This window comes from Sinocyclocheilus grahami, unplaced genomic scaffold (assembly GCF_001515645.1).
Source record: "Sinocyclocheilus grahami isolate Dianchi unplaced genomic scaffold, SAMN03320097.WGS_v1.1 scaffold670.1, whole genome shotgun sequence".
Taxonomy (NCBI): domain Eukaryota; kingdom Metazoa; phylum Chordata; class Actinopteri; order Cypriniformes; family Cyprinidae; genus Sinocyclocheilus; species Sinocyclocheilus grahami.
Genome location: NW_015505849.1, coordinates 163,394 through 181,763, shown reverse-complemented (window position 1 = coordinate 181,763; position 18,370 = coordinate 163,394). Strand labels below are relative to the sequence as shown.

The window sequence follows — 18,370 nt, the reverse complement described above, 5'->3', positions numbered from 1 at the left end:
CCCTGCATAAGACATTAAATAAGATTTATATTCCGCTTTTACTCAAAACTCACTTTAAACTAACATCAAGTTTTTGTAATAACTTCCGATTGCCGTGTGTGTTTTGGCCATGTATTGTTGATGAAATTAAATATATTATTACCTCTGAGTCAGAGCAGCAATCATGGAAGAGAGCACAGGCAGACAGTGCTGGAAGCTGCTAATGCTCATCAGTAAATCAGTAGAAAATGAATAGAAATGATGATTCTGTCTAAGCTAGGTGATTCTGTCACACGCACTAGTGTAAATGTAGCTAACAGATGTGTAAACTGAAGACTATTTGAGCTTTATTAAAACTATTTGCACTGATTTTTTGTTTGATTGATTGATTGATACATTTTGTTCCTTTGTGCAGTGGCTTTGAGTCTGTATAAACATCAACAAGCTGAAAAATAAAACCAAAGTTTTTTTTTTTTAGATAATGTAATCTTGTTCAAATAGATTTCATAAAATTGGTATCGAAAAAAGTATCGTTCAGGAACCGGTATCGAAATCAAGGTATCGGTATCGATATCGAACATTTTTGAACGATACCCAGCCCTACCTATAATACTGATAAAGTTTATCTGCTAGTAAAACTTCCATTCTCACGTATTGCCTTGATGCATTTCTCGGGGGAAGTGCCAAGTTCTCCATGTTGTTCTACTGGTCAAGGCAGTGGGTGTGTGTTTCGCACCATGCCATCTGTCATATAATTTATTAATAGTAGAATAACTTTTTAAGACTGTGCTGCTGCTTGGGTCATGGTAAGGCCATCAGAGCTAACATCCCCCTCCAGTATTAGATCTTTTGTTAAATCACAGGATACAGACCATTAAGGTCCCAATATACTCATTGCAATTTTTTTCCCTTTTGTTTCGTTTTGGGGTAAAAAGAAATTTAAAATACCTTTGCAGTATAGTATACTGTTTGCGATCATCCTGATGCTACCCAGAAACCCATGCTGCTGGGAGCGGTTGTTTTCGATGAATATGTGCTGCTCTCGATAACAAAATAAACATACAACAAAAATGAGAAAACAGCGGTTACGAAAGCATCTGATCATAGTGATGTGGATATTATTGCACCAGCTCTGCAATTCAGCACTCCAGTCAAGTCACATTATGTTTATTTATACAACTGGTTGCTTTAAAACAAGGAGCTTTACAGTATGAAGCATGGAAAAACTGTCAGTGTCTCTTTCAATTAGAATTACAACTTTCTACCATAAAGCAGCTCTACAGTGTATTCATGTTTTTACTCGTGAAAGTCTGACTCGACAGGTTGAACAGAAGAAATAAACCAGAGAGAATTTCCACGTCAAAGAAGGCGGAGCCCCAGAGCACACCTTTTTCCAGAAAGTTCGCTTTGGCAAGCTTTTTTGAACTCCTGAAATTAATTTCGGCTTGATTTTGTTAGAAATTATGTCACACCAGATGGCTCTTCGATTTAGCTATCAGGGTTCATACATACGCTCTTTTTTTTTTTTTTTTAAATGAGCGGGACAACTGCATTAAGACATAAAGAGCTTTTATGCACTTTTATCGATGGTGGGTAAATGTTTTTATTTATCAAATCTTAAAGGGGTCATATGATGCGATTTCAAGTTTTCCTTCCTCTTTGGAGTGTTACAAGCTGATTGTGCATAGATATGATCCCTGAAGTTGCAAAGACTAAAGTCTCAAAACCAAAGAGATATTCTTTATCAAAGTTAAGACTCTGCCACGCCCCCTAAAACAGCTCATTCTATCACGCCCCCACATATCTACGTCACTATGTGGAAATATGTGCGTAATGCCGCCCAAATGTGCATGCAAAGAGGTGTTCGGCCAATCACAATGCACTGGGTCAGCTGGCCAATCAGAGCAGACTGCGCTTGTCGGAAGGAGGGACTTTGTAGAAAACGAAGCGTTTGAGAGAGGCGGGGCATAGAGGACCTACAATAATGTACAGTATTTGAAAAATAATGTGTTTTTTGAACATTAAAGCATGTCAACATATTCTGTTACACCAAATACACAAAATAATGATCTTTAAAAAAGCATCATATGACCCCTTTAATTTGCAAGGTTCTTGTAATGTATTAACTTATCAAACAGTTGTAGGCATGGTATATGTATGCTACATGATTGTATGTAGAATATTCAAATTAATGCATTTAATTAATGTTTTTTTTTTATTTTCTCCCATGCAGAAAATGTAACTTTATAGATAAAATTAGAGAAAATATGGTGAAATATATTGATAAGTAGTCAATCGATTTAAATCTAATTAGTTACATGATGTGGCGATTAATAAATCGAATTAATCGCAAATGGAATGTGGCTGTGAAGATAATTTTACACCCGGAAGATAATTTAAAGCCATCACTGTGTTAAATGATAAAAGTATCAAGTAGTCATTAAAAAATTAGCTTTGGAAAGAAATGTTTTGTTTTGATTCAACATAAAAATGATTACACATAAAAGTTTAGGCTACCACGGCCAAGCATAAACTCTGGAACATAAAGATTTTTTTTTTATTATTATATTTCATTAAATTTTTTATATGTTTTATTGAAAATGTTTATTATTATTATTTTGGTAATTAAATTAATTTCATATTTGAAATCACCAATGAAATCTGACAACAACTGTCTCATAAATGTTGTTTCTTTTGCTCAAATAGCATAAAAAAGAGCTTATTTTCAAGCTAGACCAGCCAATGCGCGTCTCAGAATGCTGACTGTTTCTATAGCAACCGGGACGTCTAAAAGCAGCTGCAGTGACGAGTTGACTTTATCGATTGGCTCTTTTACCCAGAAGCCGGGGCTTCCTTCAATAAAGCGGCCATTTTGAGCATTGCATTTTTTTCCCATTCTATAGTCTTTGACTTTGAGCTTGTGTGATATTGCTCTTGCTGCTTGTGTGATATCGCTTTGTATATGATAGAAATATGAGGATAATATCTTGAATTTTAGGGACACGTAACTAAATTTATGGACTACATAACACACAGTGAGTTGTTGCCCTGCATCATGTTTGTCGAGCTGTATGAAATAAAAGATGATGTACAGGTCTGGGGCGGGGCCATTAAAATGTTTTAATCTCGTTATTTATCCATAACTAATTAATTAACTTATCGTGTTAAATTGACAGCCCTAATAATTAGATAAAGTTGGATTAATGTTAAAATAACCATGCTTGTAATGTTTCTAAAGTCGTGCTCTCTATTTAATTAAGCATGCAATTCATTAAAACCTGACATATTTAACAATAGACTGAAATCCTGAAAACCTGCTGAACTTCTAAATCAACTGTGGATCCGGTGAAGCTGTGTCTGGAACAACATGCCATTATTTAAATCACACCAATTTTCATAGAATGTGTTGTAAAATTTACGTTCATCCCCAATCCCTTTCACACAAAACAAGAATCCCTAGAACAAATGCTAATGGCTAGTATGGCAATGTCGCTTAATACAGTTATGTTCATAAAGTTTTTTTCCCCCCCTTTTTTTTCTAGCATGACAACCTCATTCTATAACCAAACTGACACCTGTGCATTTTTCAGGACCTCATTCTCGGACAATCTGCGCTGTATGAACAGAGCCACACTGAACAGCTAGTTGTCTGCCATATCATATAATGTGAGAGCCACACTGAACTGTGTAATTGTGTTAATTATGTCTTGTGTTTATAAGTTCCGTGTTAAACATGAGGTTTTCGTTTGCTCATGGAGGAGAAGAAATGAGTTGTGTTCATTCGAAGATGGATGAACTCACGCCTTGATTAGGTTCATTTAGTAACATGCTGTCAGTTGCGATAAAACTTCCTAATGTAATGGGCATCGCCATATTTATTAATGTTGCTGTGGTTACTAGAGTTAGAATACGGTTGAGACTTTAACTGTTCGTTAATACATCTTTGTATTCAAGCAGCCACCTAAATCTGCAAAATTAACAAAACTCGAGACTTTTTTCAATACTTTTTTTTTTTTTATTCAAAAAAATTGGTATTTTTATGAAAAACCGTTAAAAGATTAATGGCAGAAGCTATGGTTATTATTTATTAATTTATAAAATTTAACTAAAGGATTAATTGAATAATCAGAAAATAATCAATTAATTCTAAAAACATTCATAGATTAATCATCAACATAATCTTTAGTTGCTGCCCTAATTCTGATGTGCAGAATATCATTGCTGCTGAAAAGTCCTTATATTACTTCTAAAACGATTACGCCATGGCTTTGAAGAAGCCAGTTCAGAGGTCCGTTCAGTGGCACAGAGGAATGATGAAATGTATCAAAGGTGATTACACATAAAGCATATCGCCTGGCCTTTTTATATTGATAAACGTTTCAGGATGCTTGGGCTTGATTGAAAGAGTCCACCGGGGATGAGCCCTGCAACATTACACTGGTGCAGCTGGATCCATAATGTGGAGCCACAAACGGGCCGAAAGACAATTATCTCATAAGTCAGTAAGCACAGCTGTCGGCAAGGTCAAGTTTCATTTATGGGCGGCATTTGCGCCGCTTTCTCTTTTCAACCTGCATGGATGAGCCCCGGGACTGCCTCAGTTCCATGATGAATACTAATGGTCGCCTCTGACAATTAGTTTCTGAAGTGTTTATTTACAGCATCACCTAGTTTCTCTGAGACTTCTGGAAGTGCCATGTGTAGGTAGTTTATCATTTGGGTTTGAAATGCTCTTTAGAAGGAGCAGGGATATAAATGTATGCAGTAGTAGAGTACCAGTTCTCTTCTATTATTCTCCACTTCCATTGAGGAAAAATACTTTGAGTTGTGTACTGTATATACATTTTTTTTTAAACGGGTAGTACAAAGAAAGTGTTAACCTTATTGTAATCATTTTGTTGTCTTATAGATGGGAAGAAGTAAAAAATAATACATATTGGATTTGAACATGGGATTTGCTCACTCTTTGTGTTAAGGCGCTTAATGAATAAATTCAAAATATGTGAAAAAGTGTCAGAAACTGTGTAAGTTACCAAAAGAAGGTGACGGAAACTAGATTTTTTTTAGAACAATAATTGGACTGTAGTAAAGGTGAGAGTCTAAAGGTGTATAGCCTTAAAGTCCCCATGAAATCAAAATAAATTAAAGTTTTTTGGGTGTTAGTATCAGTATGTTAGTCTTAATGTTATCTGTAAGGCAGTGTGCTCCAAAACAGTGACAAAATTCGCATTTAGAAGATATAAGCATTCAAAGCTTGCAGTTCGTCACTTCCGCCAAAACGGCTCAATGATTTTTTTTGACGTCACATCGTACTTCAGCTTCTCATCAAACTTTCTGTCCAATCAAATGCTCTCTAGAATCCAAAGCGACCGCCCCTACACTATAAAATAGACGTTGAAGCCGTGGCTGAAATCGGTCACTTGTCCACAGAATTAGAATTTTCTTTACAGTGAATGGCACGTAGTGCACTATATAGGGGACAGGGAACGATTCAAACAATATAATAATGCTTTCCATTGAGGAAAAAAAGAAGTCTGGTTTTGTGCTGTGTCACGCTAACCACCGCACCGCACACACACTCTGCTCCGGTCCAGAGACACTATAGCACGGAGCGGATCACATGCGCGAGTTGGTGCAGACCACAAAATGTATCGGAGCTATTTGAATTCTACACAGAATGCTATATTTTATAGCAATATGGATGAGATTGTGGCTGGCATACCCTGTCAAATGCGGCTTTACGGAGCTCAACGGCTCTAGCCCAAACTGTGAGATAAACGAATGCTATTGGCTATTTTAAAAAGAGGCGGGGCTGCTTGATATGTCCCGCCCTGTCTTCCTGTTTCAGTTCAAATGACGTCAACACATAGAGTAACGCTGCGTGTTTCTAAGCATTTCAGGGGACCTTTAAATGAATAGTCCCCCCCCTCCCCCAATTAAAATTGTCTTAATTTACTCTCTCCACCCTCATTTACCCTCATGCTGTAACTTTCCTATGTGGAACACAAAAGAAAAATATTTTGAGAAATATCTCGTTGTCTTTTGATCGTTGCACTCGCGGCTTGTGTCTTTTACTGCATCTCACAAATGACATGTTATTTAAAAAATGTGACACTCAAGTTAAAATAAATGTAACTTTTAAAAAATGTGTCTTAAGACCTTGACTGCGTTTCTCAAAAGCAGAGTAAGCTAAGTTGATCTTAGAGACCACTTGTGGCAATGGTTGTACAATCTACTTAGGGTTACGATGCTTTTGGGAAATGCAGCCCTTGTTTGTTGTAGTAATGCTACCTCCTTGAAATTTGTTTTTTTTTAGGGTGGGATGTCTGAAAATGTTAAAAAGTTAATATAAGCAAAATTAACATTAAATATAAAGCTTGGCCCTCTAGCAGTTACTACAAGTTACTTGCTGAGGAACATTGTTTTGGTAGTTACTGGGTTGTACTTTAGCTCTGCTAGTCTGTGCAGGTGAATCTGCTGGCTTGAGGTGCACTGCTGTGCCCTTATCAGTTTGAATCTCACTAATGACATCAAAACTCGTTATTTGGAAAATGTTTTATAAGCAGATAAGTAGCTTATAAGCTGCTGTTGTTTTGACTTGTAGAAATAAATTGTTTTAAAATGTTACAAAAGTTCGGCAGTGCTGATATTTGAGTTTGGGCGAAAGCACACTTTAGAAGATGGATTTGTGAAATTTGGTTAATTTCAAACAACAAAACATTACACAGTGTAGCTTTAATACTTGATATAGTTCAAATAAAAGCATACTAAAGAGTAAAGATCAACAGATCAGTTGTGTACAGTAATCTTAAATACAGTACAGATGTCCATGTTATACTCTGAGTAAAGCATCATTTAGTCAAGAAGCATTAAACAGCAGGGTAAACTGGTGGAAACAACACAACTTTAAATTAAACTCAGGGGCATCCTTATGATGCCCTTATTAAACTGTATTTTAAGACTTCGATGTCTGTCAGCTTGTCCTGTTTCTAAATATGCTGTAACTAAGGGAAACTAAATGTGGCAGGAAAATGCAAACCTTGTGCTCAAATTGTAGTGCCTTATTTTCATGTGTATCAGGGGCACAATTGCATGTGCTCCCACAGGCACAGTTCTCTCTGCAGCTGTGAAAATGTTATATTTACTGTGGTCTCTAATATACACATTAAAGAATCCCTTATGCCAGATAGATGCTAATAATAATGAGCATGCATTACTCGACTCTGAACATAAACAGAACTTCTCCAACATCGAATAAATGCTAAAAGACCATTTGGTCGAATAATGTTGCTTCTCGTCCAATCGTTCTACAATGGTGGGCATTTTGAGCAATTCTGTTGGTCTGTTCTCTAAAATTATCATTTACTTAATGCTTGTCATACTCCGCTCTAGTAACATATCCTCCTCTGGTCATATCCCAGGACTTCTGCAGAAAACAAATATTCCAATAATTAAAATATTGCTACACTTGCACTACATCCACATTTAAAAACAGCATTTTCATTTTAAAATGCACTTCGTCCACAGTAACATTTTAAAGCATCTCCTCGTCCACCTACTCGTCCACACTGACATGTCTGAAAACACTTAAATCACCTTGCAGTGTCGTAAATGGTCACTGAGATGATACCGATAGACCAGACAGAGTAAAATTCTCACTCTATTCTTCTGACATTATCATTTTATTAGCAAAATACTCCACTACTCACTGGTGCATCCAGGTCACATTCAAAATAAACATTCAGTGTATGGCCTTAAAAGCAACTGTCTTCTGATCAATGTTCTGACATCTTTGCAGAATGTAATATGAAGATTGTACAAAGTAACGTTTATCTTAAGCAACATTATTAAGTGAATACCAGGCACAACAATGCCGCAACAACCATAGATATACTGTATATTGTCACATTACTAAATGTGTCATCGTTTTCGAATACCTTCGTTTTCAAATGTATCCCCTTGGGATAGTGCCTTCAAAAAGCTCAGTTTTTGCTGTACAAAAACGCCGTCTCCAAACGTAGGCCAAAATGTAGAGAAAAAGATGCATTTTCAAATTTATTCAGATTAATGTGGACATAGCTTTGGATGCACCTGAAAGCGCTGTGAGATTAGAGAGAGAGATTCAATGGGAAAGTACATTTCATTGATGCCTACAGCTTGGGCTGGGCGATATAGCTAAACAATTTATCAACGATATAATGTTTCATATTGACATTTTTTATAACCTTTTTTAAAACAGAGCAATATACATTTTTTTTATTTAACCACTGTATTTTTAAATTAACCCAATTCATTGAGACAAACAACAAATATTTTTTGTTTTAACAATCAAACACAAAATAAAAATTAAACAAATTAAAAATTTTATATGTTTTATATGCAGATTAAATAGGTCTTGAGGAAACTTTTGACTTGTTTCCCGAGGCCACAGGAGGGCGCAATGAACAAAATAATGCAGTGCATTTAAATTGTCAACGCAAGGAAGTAACTCTATAAAAAAAACGTGTATTACATCTAAATTAACTCATAAAAATCTAATATAATTTCGTAAATTGCATAAACAATTATGAACAAAACAGCATCATGTATTTATGCATTGCTCAATCCAAAGAGCCGAAGCACCATTCACACAGATTGCATTTAACGTCACTTACATCATCCCCGTATCTCGCACGCCACTGATGACGCTCCCTGATGCACACCTAACATTGCAAATGTTTATTTTAAATTCGACTAATATTCATTCTTTATTTACAATCTCCTCATCACAGGCAGGCACAGCACTAATTTCGGCATGTGTTCCTGTTTGTGTGTGCTGTGTGTCACTCATAGCACGTGCCTATATCGTGCGCTATATCGAACATTTTTTTCTATCGTTATTGAAGAAGGTGTACCGTCGATAAATATCGATACCGTTTTATCGCCCAGGCCTACCTACAGCAGGCAAATGTGTAAAGTAAAAACCCATCTGTTTAAATAGTGTTAGTGAACTACAGTAGTTGGTACAGAAAGAGTACTCGCCTACCTAATTACTCATGCACGTCTCTAATCTCTAGTAGTGACAAATGTAGACAAATTTGCCTCTGTGCCTTTTATGTTTAGCTGTTGTGAAGTGCCTCTTTAAAAATCCTTTACCAAGCAAGGGGGTCGCTCCATTGGGAACAGGGATCAGAAAATTTGTGTTAATTACTTTTTGATCTATTGACACTAACTCTGCAGACATTCAATAGGTTTGTTACCTCTGTGCTGCAACCGCCCTCATCTATTCATTTGATTACCCAACTTTGAATAATGCATGAGCAAGTCGGCGGCTGGGAAGCGGCACCATTTATAAAATGCTGAAAAGGCAACGCCAGCAGCATTCAATCATTTGAATGTTATAATTAAGCCAATCATTTGAATGCCATTATTAAAGCATAAAGTGTAAACCCTGCTGGATACCGTTGATACCGTCCCTTAGAGACAGTTCAGACTTAATTTGGCGATTATGTATCGTCTTCCATCAGATGTGTGCCATTGTCTATTTAGTAATTGTTGTCTCCCCCTTTGATTAGTTTTGACAGGAAGCAAAGCGATGCAGATGTCACCACTAACATCCTGACTGTGGACCTCCAGCACGCCGCCAATTACTTGAAGTCTCTCGGACAGAACATTGTGAAATTAACAGCTTTAGATGTCTATTCTGAATGACTTCTTACTTCATTTTCGCTTTATAGATTTGAAGCATTTCTTTCTGCTGAAGCCAGTAAATATGTTATTGGGGCATCGCCAAGCTGTGTGGGAAATGGAATAGAACTTAGCTGCTTTTCTTAAACTGCTGTCATAATGAAATATGTGATGTCTCATTTTCATGCAACCCTGCACATTGAACTGGGACACACATAAGATCTGAGTGCAATGAATTACATTCAATCACAACTGTTCTTTGGTCCCTGTAAGCTTGCAGCCGTATACACACTTACATGAAAGCCATCAAAAATCTAATTTTAATCACAAAAGGCATAAAAACACTACACTTGGATGTTCTGTGGAAAGCTTTTGTTGCATAAAGTCTGGAGTGCTTGAGTCTTTTGCTTTCAGAAATGATCAATTGGCGTTATGTTTTCCTATCCTGTCTCTGTCCTGCTAATGACGGCAGCTTTGAGCTGCAGGGATGGGAGCTTTGTTTTCCCCACTGAGAGGGAGAGAGATGGTTTGATGCAGTGTCTGATGCTTGTCCTGGAGCTTCCACTAAAGCTCTCCTGTATTATTACGCCATTGTCCCTCAGGAGAACATGGCTGATGAATTGTTATTGCCTCTCACTCCATACTAACTTCTGCTTGAAGATAGATCCTGACAGGATACCTGAGACAAGGAGAGGGAGAGAGATTTGTGATGTTCATCAATTGGTGATGAGATATAAAGTTTTGTAGTCTTGACAGTTTTGTAGGCCTTGACATGTTCAAACGGTTACTACCATAATAACCATACATTTGTCAGTATTAATTGATGTACTATTTGCAGGGTGTAAGACCGGAATCATTTAACTATACATGAAACACTAGGTTATAGTCAGTGTATTTGGGGAAAAAACAAAACAAAGCAAAATGCTTGAATAAAACAAAAACATTTTATTAAATAAGCTTTACTTGAAGGGATAGTTCACCCAAAAATGAAAATTGTCATCATTTACTAACCCTCAAGTTGTTCCAAACCTGTATAAGTTACTTTCTTCTGCTGAATACACAAAGATATTTTGAAGAATGTGGGTAAACAAATAGTTGCTGGTCATCACTGACCATGGGGGGAAAAAAATATGTAGGGCTGCACAATTAATCGAATGTGAATGTCATGCACATCTTGTCAGTAAAGCCTCCAGCACAAGCTTTCAGATGGAGCAGCATTTACTACACAGAGCCATAGTTCACTGACAAGCTACGCAAAATCGTGTTCATAATCGACGCGATTTATGAATACCACATTTAGAAACATGTTTTTACATCAAACTCACTTCATAACGTCAGTCAAGTGTTTTAAATAAATCCTTCTGTGAGATGATGTGGCTTCTTACACAGAATAAGGCACGCAACATATTTCATAGTATTCTAAGCTGTGATAAAGGCTATTTTAGATTATTGCATTATTATTCTTTATTATAATAAAAATTATAATAAGACGAACTCCGATAAACCATATATTGTCGTAGTCGTGTGTTTATTAGTTTAATTAATGAAAGCAGTTAAATATTCTGTTTATTCAGTAACCGCTATAGGGATTTCCTGGGTTTCTTCTGCAGGCGTATTTGGAGTTTTGGCGTGAGAGCGCCCTCTGGCCTTCGGATGGAGATTTACTGCTGATCACAGAACTGTGCTTCACTGAAAGATACACATGACAATCGCAGCTTCTGCCTAATCGCGATTTATCGCCTTTGCGATTTAATTTCGATTAATCATGCAGCCTTAATAAATTATAAGTCAGTGGGGACCACAAACTGTTTGATTACCCATATTTTTTTATATAGCAGAAGAAAGTAGAATAAGTCATACAGTTTTGGAACGGCTTGAGGTAAAGTAAATGATGACAGAATTTTTTTTAATTTTTAAGTGAACTATCCCTCCAATGTCTGCAATACACATTAAATATACTTTTACACATTTTTTTTTTCATTTACCAAAAAAAGCAATACAAGATGAGTAAAAATTTCAGAATTTTACTTGTATAATGCTGCATTCACTCCAGTAGGTGTCACTGTAAATCCAATACCACTAGCTGTTTTGGAATACAAATTTGAGAAGCAATTCAAAATCACTATTCAGAAGCGTTAATACAGTCTGAAAAGTCTGTCAACATCCAGAAGTGATCCTCATTCATAGGTATCAAGCAGTTTTAGCATTGTAGTCAACCTCAGATTTAGGGTTTCAACAGCATTATATTCCGATAAAGTAGTACTCAGTGAAATTGTTAGCCTCACCGTGGTGTTTGATTTTTTTGCAGTAGAGCCTCTGAGAGGTAGAAGCATTTTCACCTCTCCAGCCACCTCCTCTTTTTGTGAAACTGAACCACTCCTGCATTAGTTCTTGATGGAAGGATTAACCCTCCTCCAGTTCCATTAAAAGGCAGCCTTGCCACCTCTGGCCCCATAGTCATGTTTTCCAGTAGCAGTACGGATGAGAAAGTTTAGGTGTAAATGCAATATCCTAAAATCTTGCTTTGTAATTTCAGGCCGTGACCTCCTTTAGCAGTGGGATCCTTACTTGGTCACTTCAATTATAAACTACAGCCCTGGTTCAGTCGGATCTCTTGTTGGGTTCACACAGAATGCATCTCCATTCTAATGTTTGAGGAACAAATGTGGAGGCTTTTAATTCCAGTTTTGTTTGTTTTGTGCTTCTCTTGCAGGGCTGTTTGCCAGAAATCATTTTTGAACGGAAAATGACAGAGAAAACAGTGAAAGGTCATTCAATACAAATGGTTTTTTATAATTAATGCTAAATCACTTCAATTTTCCCCTTCTTTTCTCACAGCTCAGCCAAATCCACCTAAAATCCATGAGGGATGGTGGGCTTACAAAGAAGTTGTTCAGGGGAGCTTTGTTCCAGGTAATCATTTTACAAAAGCTTTTTATCAGTGTTCAAGTGTGGCATTCCCTACGCTCATGTTACGCACATGGATTCTACATTAGTTCTAATTGATATCTTGTCAATCATTTAGTCCTTCTAAATATTATATGTCACTAGCAGCTTTTTTTATTTAAAGGAATAGTTTAAAGGAATTTAGTTTACTGAAAATTCATCCCCCTCACACCATCCAAGATGTAGATGAGTTTGTTTCTTCATTGGGATAGATTTTGAGATCACTTGCTCAGCTATGAATCCTCTGCAATGAATGGGTGCCAGACAGCTGATAAAGCATCACAAGCAATCCGCACAACTCCAGTCAATCAATTAACATTTTGGGAAGTAAAAAAAAAAACCCTGTATGTATAAACAAATTCACGTGATATTTTTAACTTCAAACTGTTACTTCTGGGTAAAATACGAGTCCTCTATCCATAATATTGCTTTCTCGATTGAAAAAGTCATCTTGTCTCAATCAGGAGAGAAATATGCACAGGTTAAGCACCATTTATAGCATCCAAAACCATTCTAAACAAATATGCTTGTAGATTTTGAAGTGAGAGGACAGCAGGGGATGGACTTATTATGGATTATGAAGAAACTAATTCATCTACATATTGGATGTCAAGAGGGTTTGTAAATTTTAAGCAAATTTTCATTTTTGGGTGAACTATTCCTTTAACTCCAAAAGTGTGTTATAAGTGTTGGAATCAGTGTTATTTTTTATTTATTTTTTTTATACAGAAACCACAAGCACGAACCAGTTCACTAGAATGATTCTGACTTTGATTCATTATTTCTTGTAGAGATTGTTAGAGATTGATTATTCCCTTTGCTTACCTGGAAGTCAAGCTGCATGGATACAACATGACATTTAAAAATCAGCGTTTGATCGCACTGTTACTTATATTTAGACTCACAGCATGATTAGAGCTCTTGAAACAAAGAGGGTGAGTTAACAGCAGAAACTGAAATGCGAGGCATGTTGAAATGCATGTAGGATTCCTCTCTGTCTTTGTTCAAAAAATTCTGGCCTTGGTTTTATTTTTCATATGTTCAGATCAAGGAGAAATGTTTAAAAGCTCAAGAATCTTTCCAAGTAATTCCTGATGCTTGAGCACAAGTCAGACATCATTGTAAATTGTGCTGCTAATGAAGATGTTCTGACTTGAGTTATAGGGATGCGAGTTATTATTAATATCATAATAATTTGTAATTGTGATTTTTTTTTTTTTAGCTGCCATTATTTTAGACTTCACTGTCAATGATCCATCAGAAATTATTCTAATGTGCTGATTAGATAATCAAAAAACATTTCTTTTTATTGCTAATTTTGAAAATAGATAACATTTTTGTGGAAACTGTGATGCATTTTTTTTCAGGATTCTTTAAATAGAAAGTTCAAAAGAACAGCATTTATTCCTATTTGGAAAATAAATCATTTGTAACATTATAAATGCCTTTATTGTCGCTTTCGGTCAGTTAAATGTAGTGTTTGTGCGTATACACAGTTAGTGAATGAGACCCATTATCTGCAGATGAAATTTATTTCTCACCGATTGTTCTTTCTATCTCTCTCTATAAACCTCTTTGTGGAATAGTGGCATGATGAGGGTCTGTTGGGGTCAGCAAAGGTGCATCAACCTATATAACATGAGCAAGCCAGACGTCCAAGCTCATAGTTCATGATACCTTATTTATATTTATGGTTTTATGTGCTCGTTGATCTTTTTTTCATTAGAGGATTACACTGTTCAATGTTATGAGGGAGGGTAAAAAGAAGGATTTTAAAAGAGATGAAGCTGGAAAAATGTTTTAAACATTTGTCTCTAAGTCAGAGTCACATCCTGTGGAAAATCACGCTGGGCTTAGATGCATACCATCTTGAGCTGCAGAGAGGGGTGGCAATCTGGTTCCTGTTTATTCACCAGAGGTGTGGGAAGGACTTCGTGTTAGGGAAGGGGCAGCTGTATTTTGAGGATTGTTTAATGCTCTGTGACCAGCAAGCTAAAGTGCCTGTTACCTATGAGCCCCACGGTTCGTGTTTCTGAAAAGCTGTACTGTATGTTGCATCAGTGTGATCTCTGTGTGCCTGTGGCACAGTGGAATGGATGGTGCCCCTGACCACTGCTGGCTGATGGGCTACAACTCTCGGCAATATTCTTAGCATGGCTTTAAATATTGCACACGGCAGCCTGATTTTGTTGTAAAAGAGTGAGAAATGAAGAAATTCTAGTGATTTACATCCTGTCATAGATCCATATCCAAATCAGAGTAGAAGTCAGGTGGCATCATGTTATATACAGTACTAGTATATCTGTGGCACGATTGAAAAAACTGTGAGCAGAACACTGTGAGCCTCCATTGGAGACCACTTCATGGATTATAACTAGGGATGCACAATATATCAGTACCATATTGGTCATTAGTCTATATTAGAGGTTTATTGTAATTATTTTATTAGTATCGGTTAGGGGTGTGACAAGACACTTATCCCACGAGACAAGACGAGACTGGGTTCACGAGAACGAGACGAGACGAGATTTTAAGACTTTTTTAAAGAAATCCTCAATGATTAAATATTTAGGGAAAAATAGTATTTTATTCAAGTGAAAAACACAAAATGCAAAAAATGTAGGTGCATTTTGAAATCAACTTGTGCTTTATGAAATTAAACTTCTATTTTAATGAATTATATACAGCAATAAACAATATGTAAACTAGAGCTGCACGATTCTGGATAAATTGAGAATCATGTTTTTTATATATAAATTGGAGATTCTCTCCAATTTACGATTCTCGATTCTCTCACGATTCTGAAAAAAAAAGATTAGAAAACTAAACAAAATAACAATTTACTAGTGGTTCTGACAAAATGTTAATTGCTTAAGTCTTTAAAAAATATATTTGAAAAAAAAGATTTAAATGAATGAGTCGGTGTCTCAATTCATAAAGACCTGTTTCACAATTGGAATGAATCTCCTGAATGAATGATTCAATGACAAATACTTTTTATAAACAGGCAGTTGTCGCCACCTCCTGGTGGAAGAGTATAAGCGGTACAATACATACAAGTGTTAAGAATGATACTGTCATTTTGATCGCTACTGAAGAGAATAAGTGTTTATACCCAAACTATAAACTTTTATCCCAGTACTTCTGTTATATAAATGTCTGTAACAGAAATAATGATGTGTGGTTGAAAAGACTGTTTGTGTTGCTCTTTCTGGATCAGCAGCACCATGAATGATTCATTAACATGGGCAGCGACAAAACGTGCTTGTATGTCGTAATAGACATAGCTGAATTGTTGTCATTCAGGAATAAGATTGCGTGGGTGTTTGAATCGAGATTGCGATCTTTAAACAATTAATTGTGCAGCTCTAATGTAAACTGCAAATTGTTTTGCAAGGATATCGGCACATACGACTGGTCTCGCGAGATCTCGTCACATCCCTAGTATCGGTCAATATTGGATATTTAATTGCATGCTTATTTCATCCATTTTACATTTATTATTGTTCAGCATGGATGCATTTAATTTATCAAAAGTGACAGTAAAGGCATTGAGAATGTTATTTCTATATCAAATAAATGCTGTTATTTCTTTCTATTCATCAGATAATCTAGAAAAAAGTCAAATAATAAGTAGCACTTTTTTATTTTTATTTTTTAAACTCGGATAATGATGAGAAAGGGCTACCTGAGCATCAAATCAGCATTTTAGAATGATTTCTGACGACACTCAGAACATGGACAACAATATTCTGATATTAACACGATTAAGACAATACTCTGATATAGAATCTACCATTTAAACAGAGATTTTTGATTACATTAATCCAGCTAAAGTCATACTCGAAGTAAACACAAATCGAATTAAGACATGTGGAGTATTCCTATTTTAGTTGCATTATTGAAGTGCAGTATAGACATGTACACACCTAACACTATTACCGTTGTGTAGGACTTTTTGCCGCAATTTGCGACAGGATACACACACGTCCGTGGTCAACCATTTGATGGTAAACAAAAGAGCATGGATTCAAGAAAGAAGGCACATTTTTATCCGTCGTCGTCTGTTTGCACGTATAGCATGACATATAATTAATTGTCTGATTCAGAATAAGGTAAATAATTACATTACTGATGTCCATGTAAACATACTCACTGAGCAATGATTGAGCAATGGCTGCTGAAAATTCACAGGAATGCATTTCAGACATGCATTCATATAAACTCCTACACTTAAATTAATCGCGATTTGTTTAGCATCTCAACTGATTTGAATCGTCACATATTTGAATCGATTTTCAACCAGCTCGCGGTTAATCGTTACTTAATCGTTACGTCCCTATTGTTGACATTTGACCTTTGGCTGACAGTAAGCATGTTACAGGTTGTTTGTACAGTCATATATTGCACATCTATCTATCTCTATATGTAATGTTGGAGAGTCAACAAAAGCTTTAATTTAAGCTGTGGTTAAGCTTCACAAAATCAATGAAGGATGCTAATAGGCAGGTACATCCTGCATGTCAAGCACTTGCAAGCGGTTTACGGATTGACACCCACTGGTCGAAAAGTATTTAAGGACAGAGAAAAATGGCCTTTGGAGCTCTATTTGAGCTGGGTCTGAAACGGAGCATTTGTAGCCACTAGAAATATGTTGGGCTGCACTGAAAATTAATTTAATTTCTGTCCATGTGCTTTGAAATTTATCAGATGACATGTGAAATTGTTTTATGCGGCAATGCATATTATCATAAACGATTTTGTGCATCTCACAGTGCTTTTGAACCCTCTCTTGCATCACATATCATGCACATGGCTGCAAATCTGCAATTGTCACAACTTTCAAGGCAGCTAAAACAAATTCTGTACATTGCCAGAAAAAAAGGGGGTGTAGATGGAGGAAGTTGTGCTAAGCATCTTTCTCTGTGAATTACTGAAGAATCTCTGCACATTTTCATATAAATCTGTCTGAGTCAGTCCTGATCAACACAGATTTTATAGCTGATACAGTGTTTCATTCGTGAATGTTGACACCACAGGAAAATGCTGTGATACAACAGTCCAACTTTCAAGGCAGCTAAAACAAATTCTGTACATTGCCAGAAAAAAAGGGGGTGTAGATGGAGGAAGTTGTGCTAAGCATCTTTCTCTGTGAATTACTGAAGAATCTCTGCACATTTTCATATAAATCTGTCTGAGTCAGTCCTGATCAACACAGATTTTATAGCTGATACAGTGTTTCATTCGTGAATGTTGACACCACAGGAAAATGCTGTGATACAACAGTCTGATAGGAAAAAGTTTAATAGAACCTATGTGTGCATTGGTTGAATTAAAAAAAACAGCTGTTTCTATCATTTAGGGCTGCAACAACTAATCGATAAAATCAATTATGAAAATGCTGTGATACAACAGTCTGATAGGAAAAAGTTTAATAGAACCTATGTGTGCATTGGTTGAATAAAAAAAAACAGCTGTTTCTATCATTTAGCGCTGCAACAACTAATCGATAAAATCAATTATTATCGATTATGAAAATCATCGACAACGATTCTCATTATCGATTAATCGGGTCTGCCCACAGTGCACGTCCAACAGAGTTTACATACTTGTCCAACTTCAGCCGGTCGCGTCAAATTAAAGCACTGAATTACTTATTTCTATGGACAAAATGCATCTAAAATAGTGGAGAACACAGAATGAGATGCTGCAGGAGAGTTACGTGGTCCAAGCTACCCAAAACATGAGAATTCTTTATTTTAAGCTTTAATGCATTAGC

General features: G+C 36.3%; 1 protein-coding gene across 1 annotated transcript in view; it reads left to right on the top strand.

The window, feature by feature from the left end:
• LOC107558982 (carbonic anhydrase-related protein 10-like) overlaps window positions 1-18,370 on the top strand; it is a gene marked incomplete at its 3' end in the record, with an annotated part of 186,046 nt that overhangs the window by 16,467 nt on the left and 151,209 nt on the right. Inside the window, exon 2 of the mRNA XM_016242693.1 lies at window positions 12,484-12,558. Coding sequence (XP_016098179.1) covers window positions 12,484-12,558 — 75 coding nt within the window. The remainder of the gene's footprint in view (window positions 1-12,483; window positions 12,559-18,370) is intronic.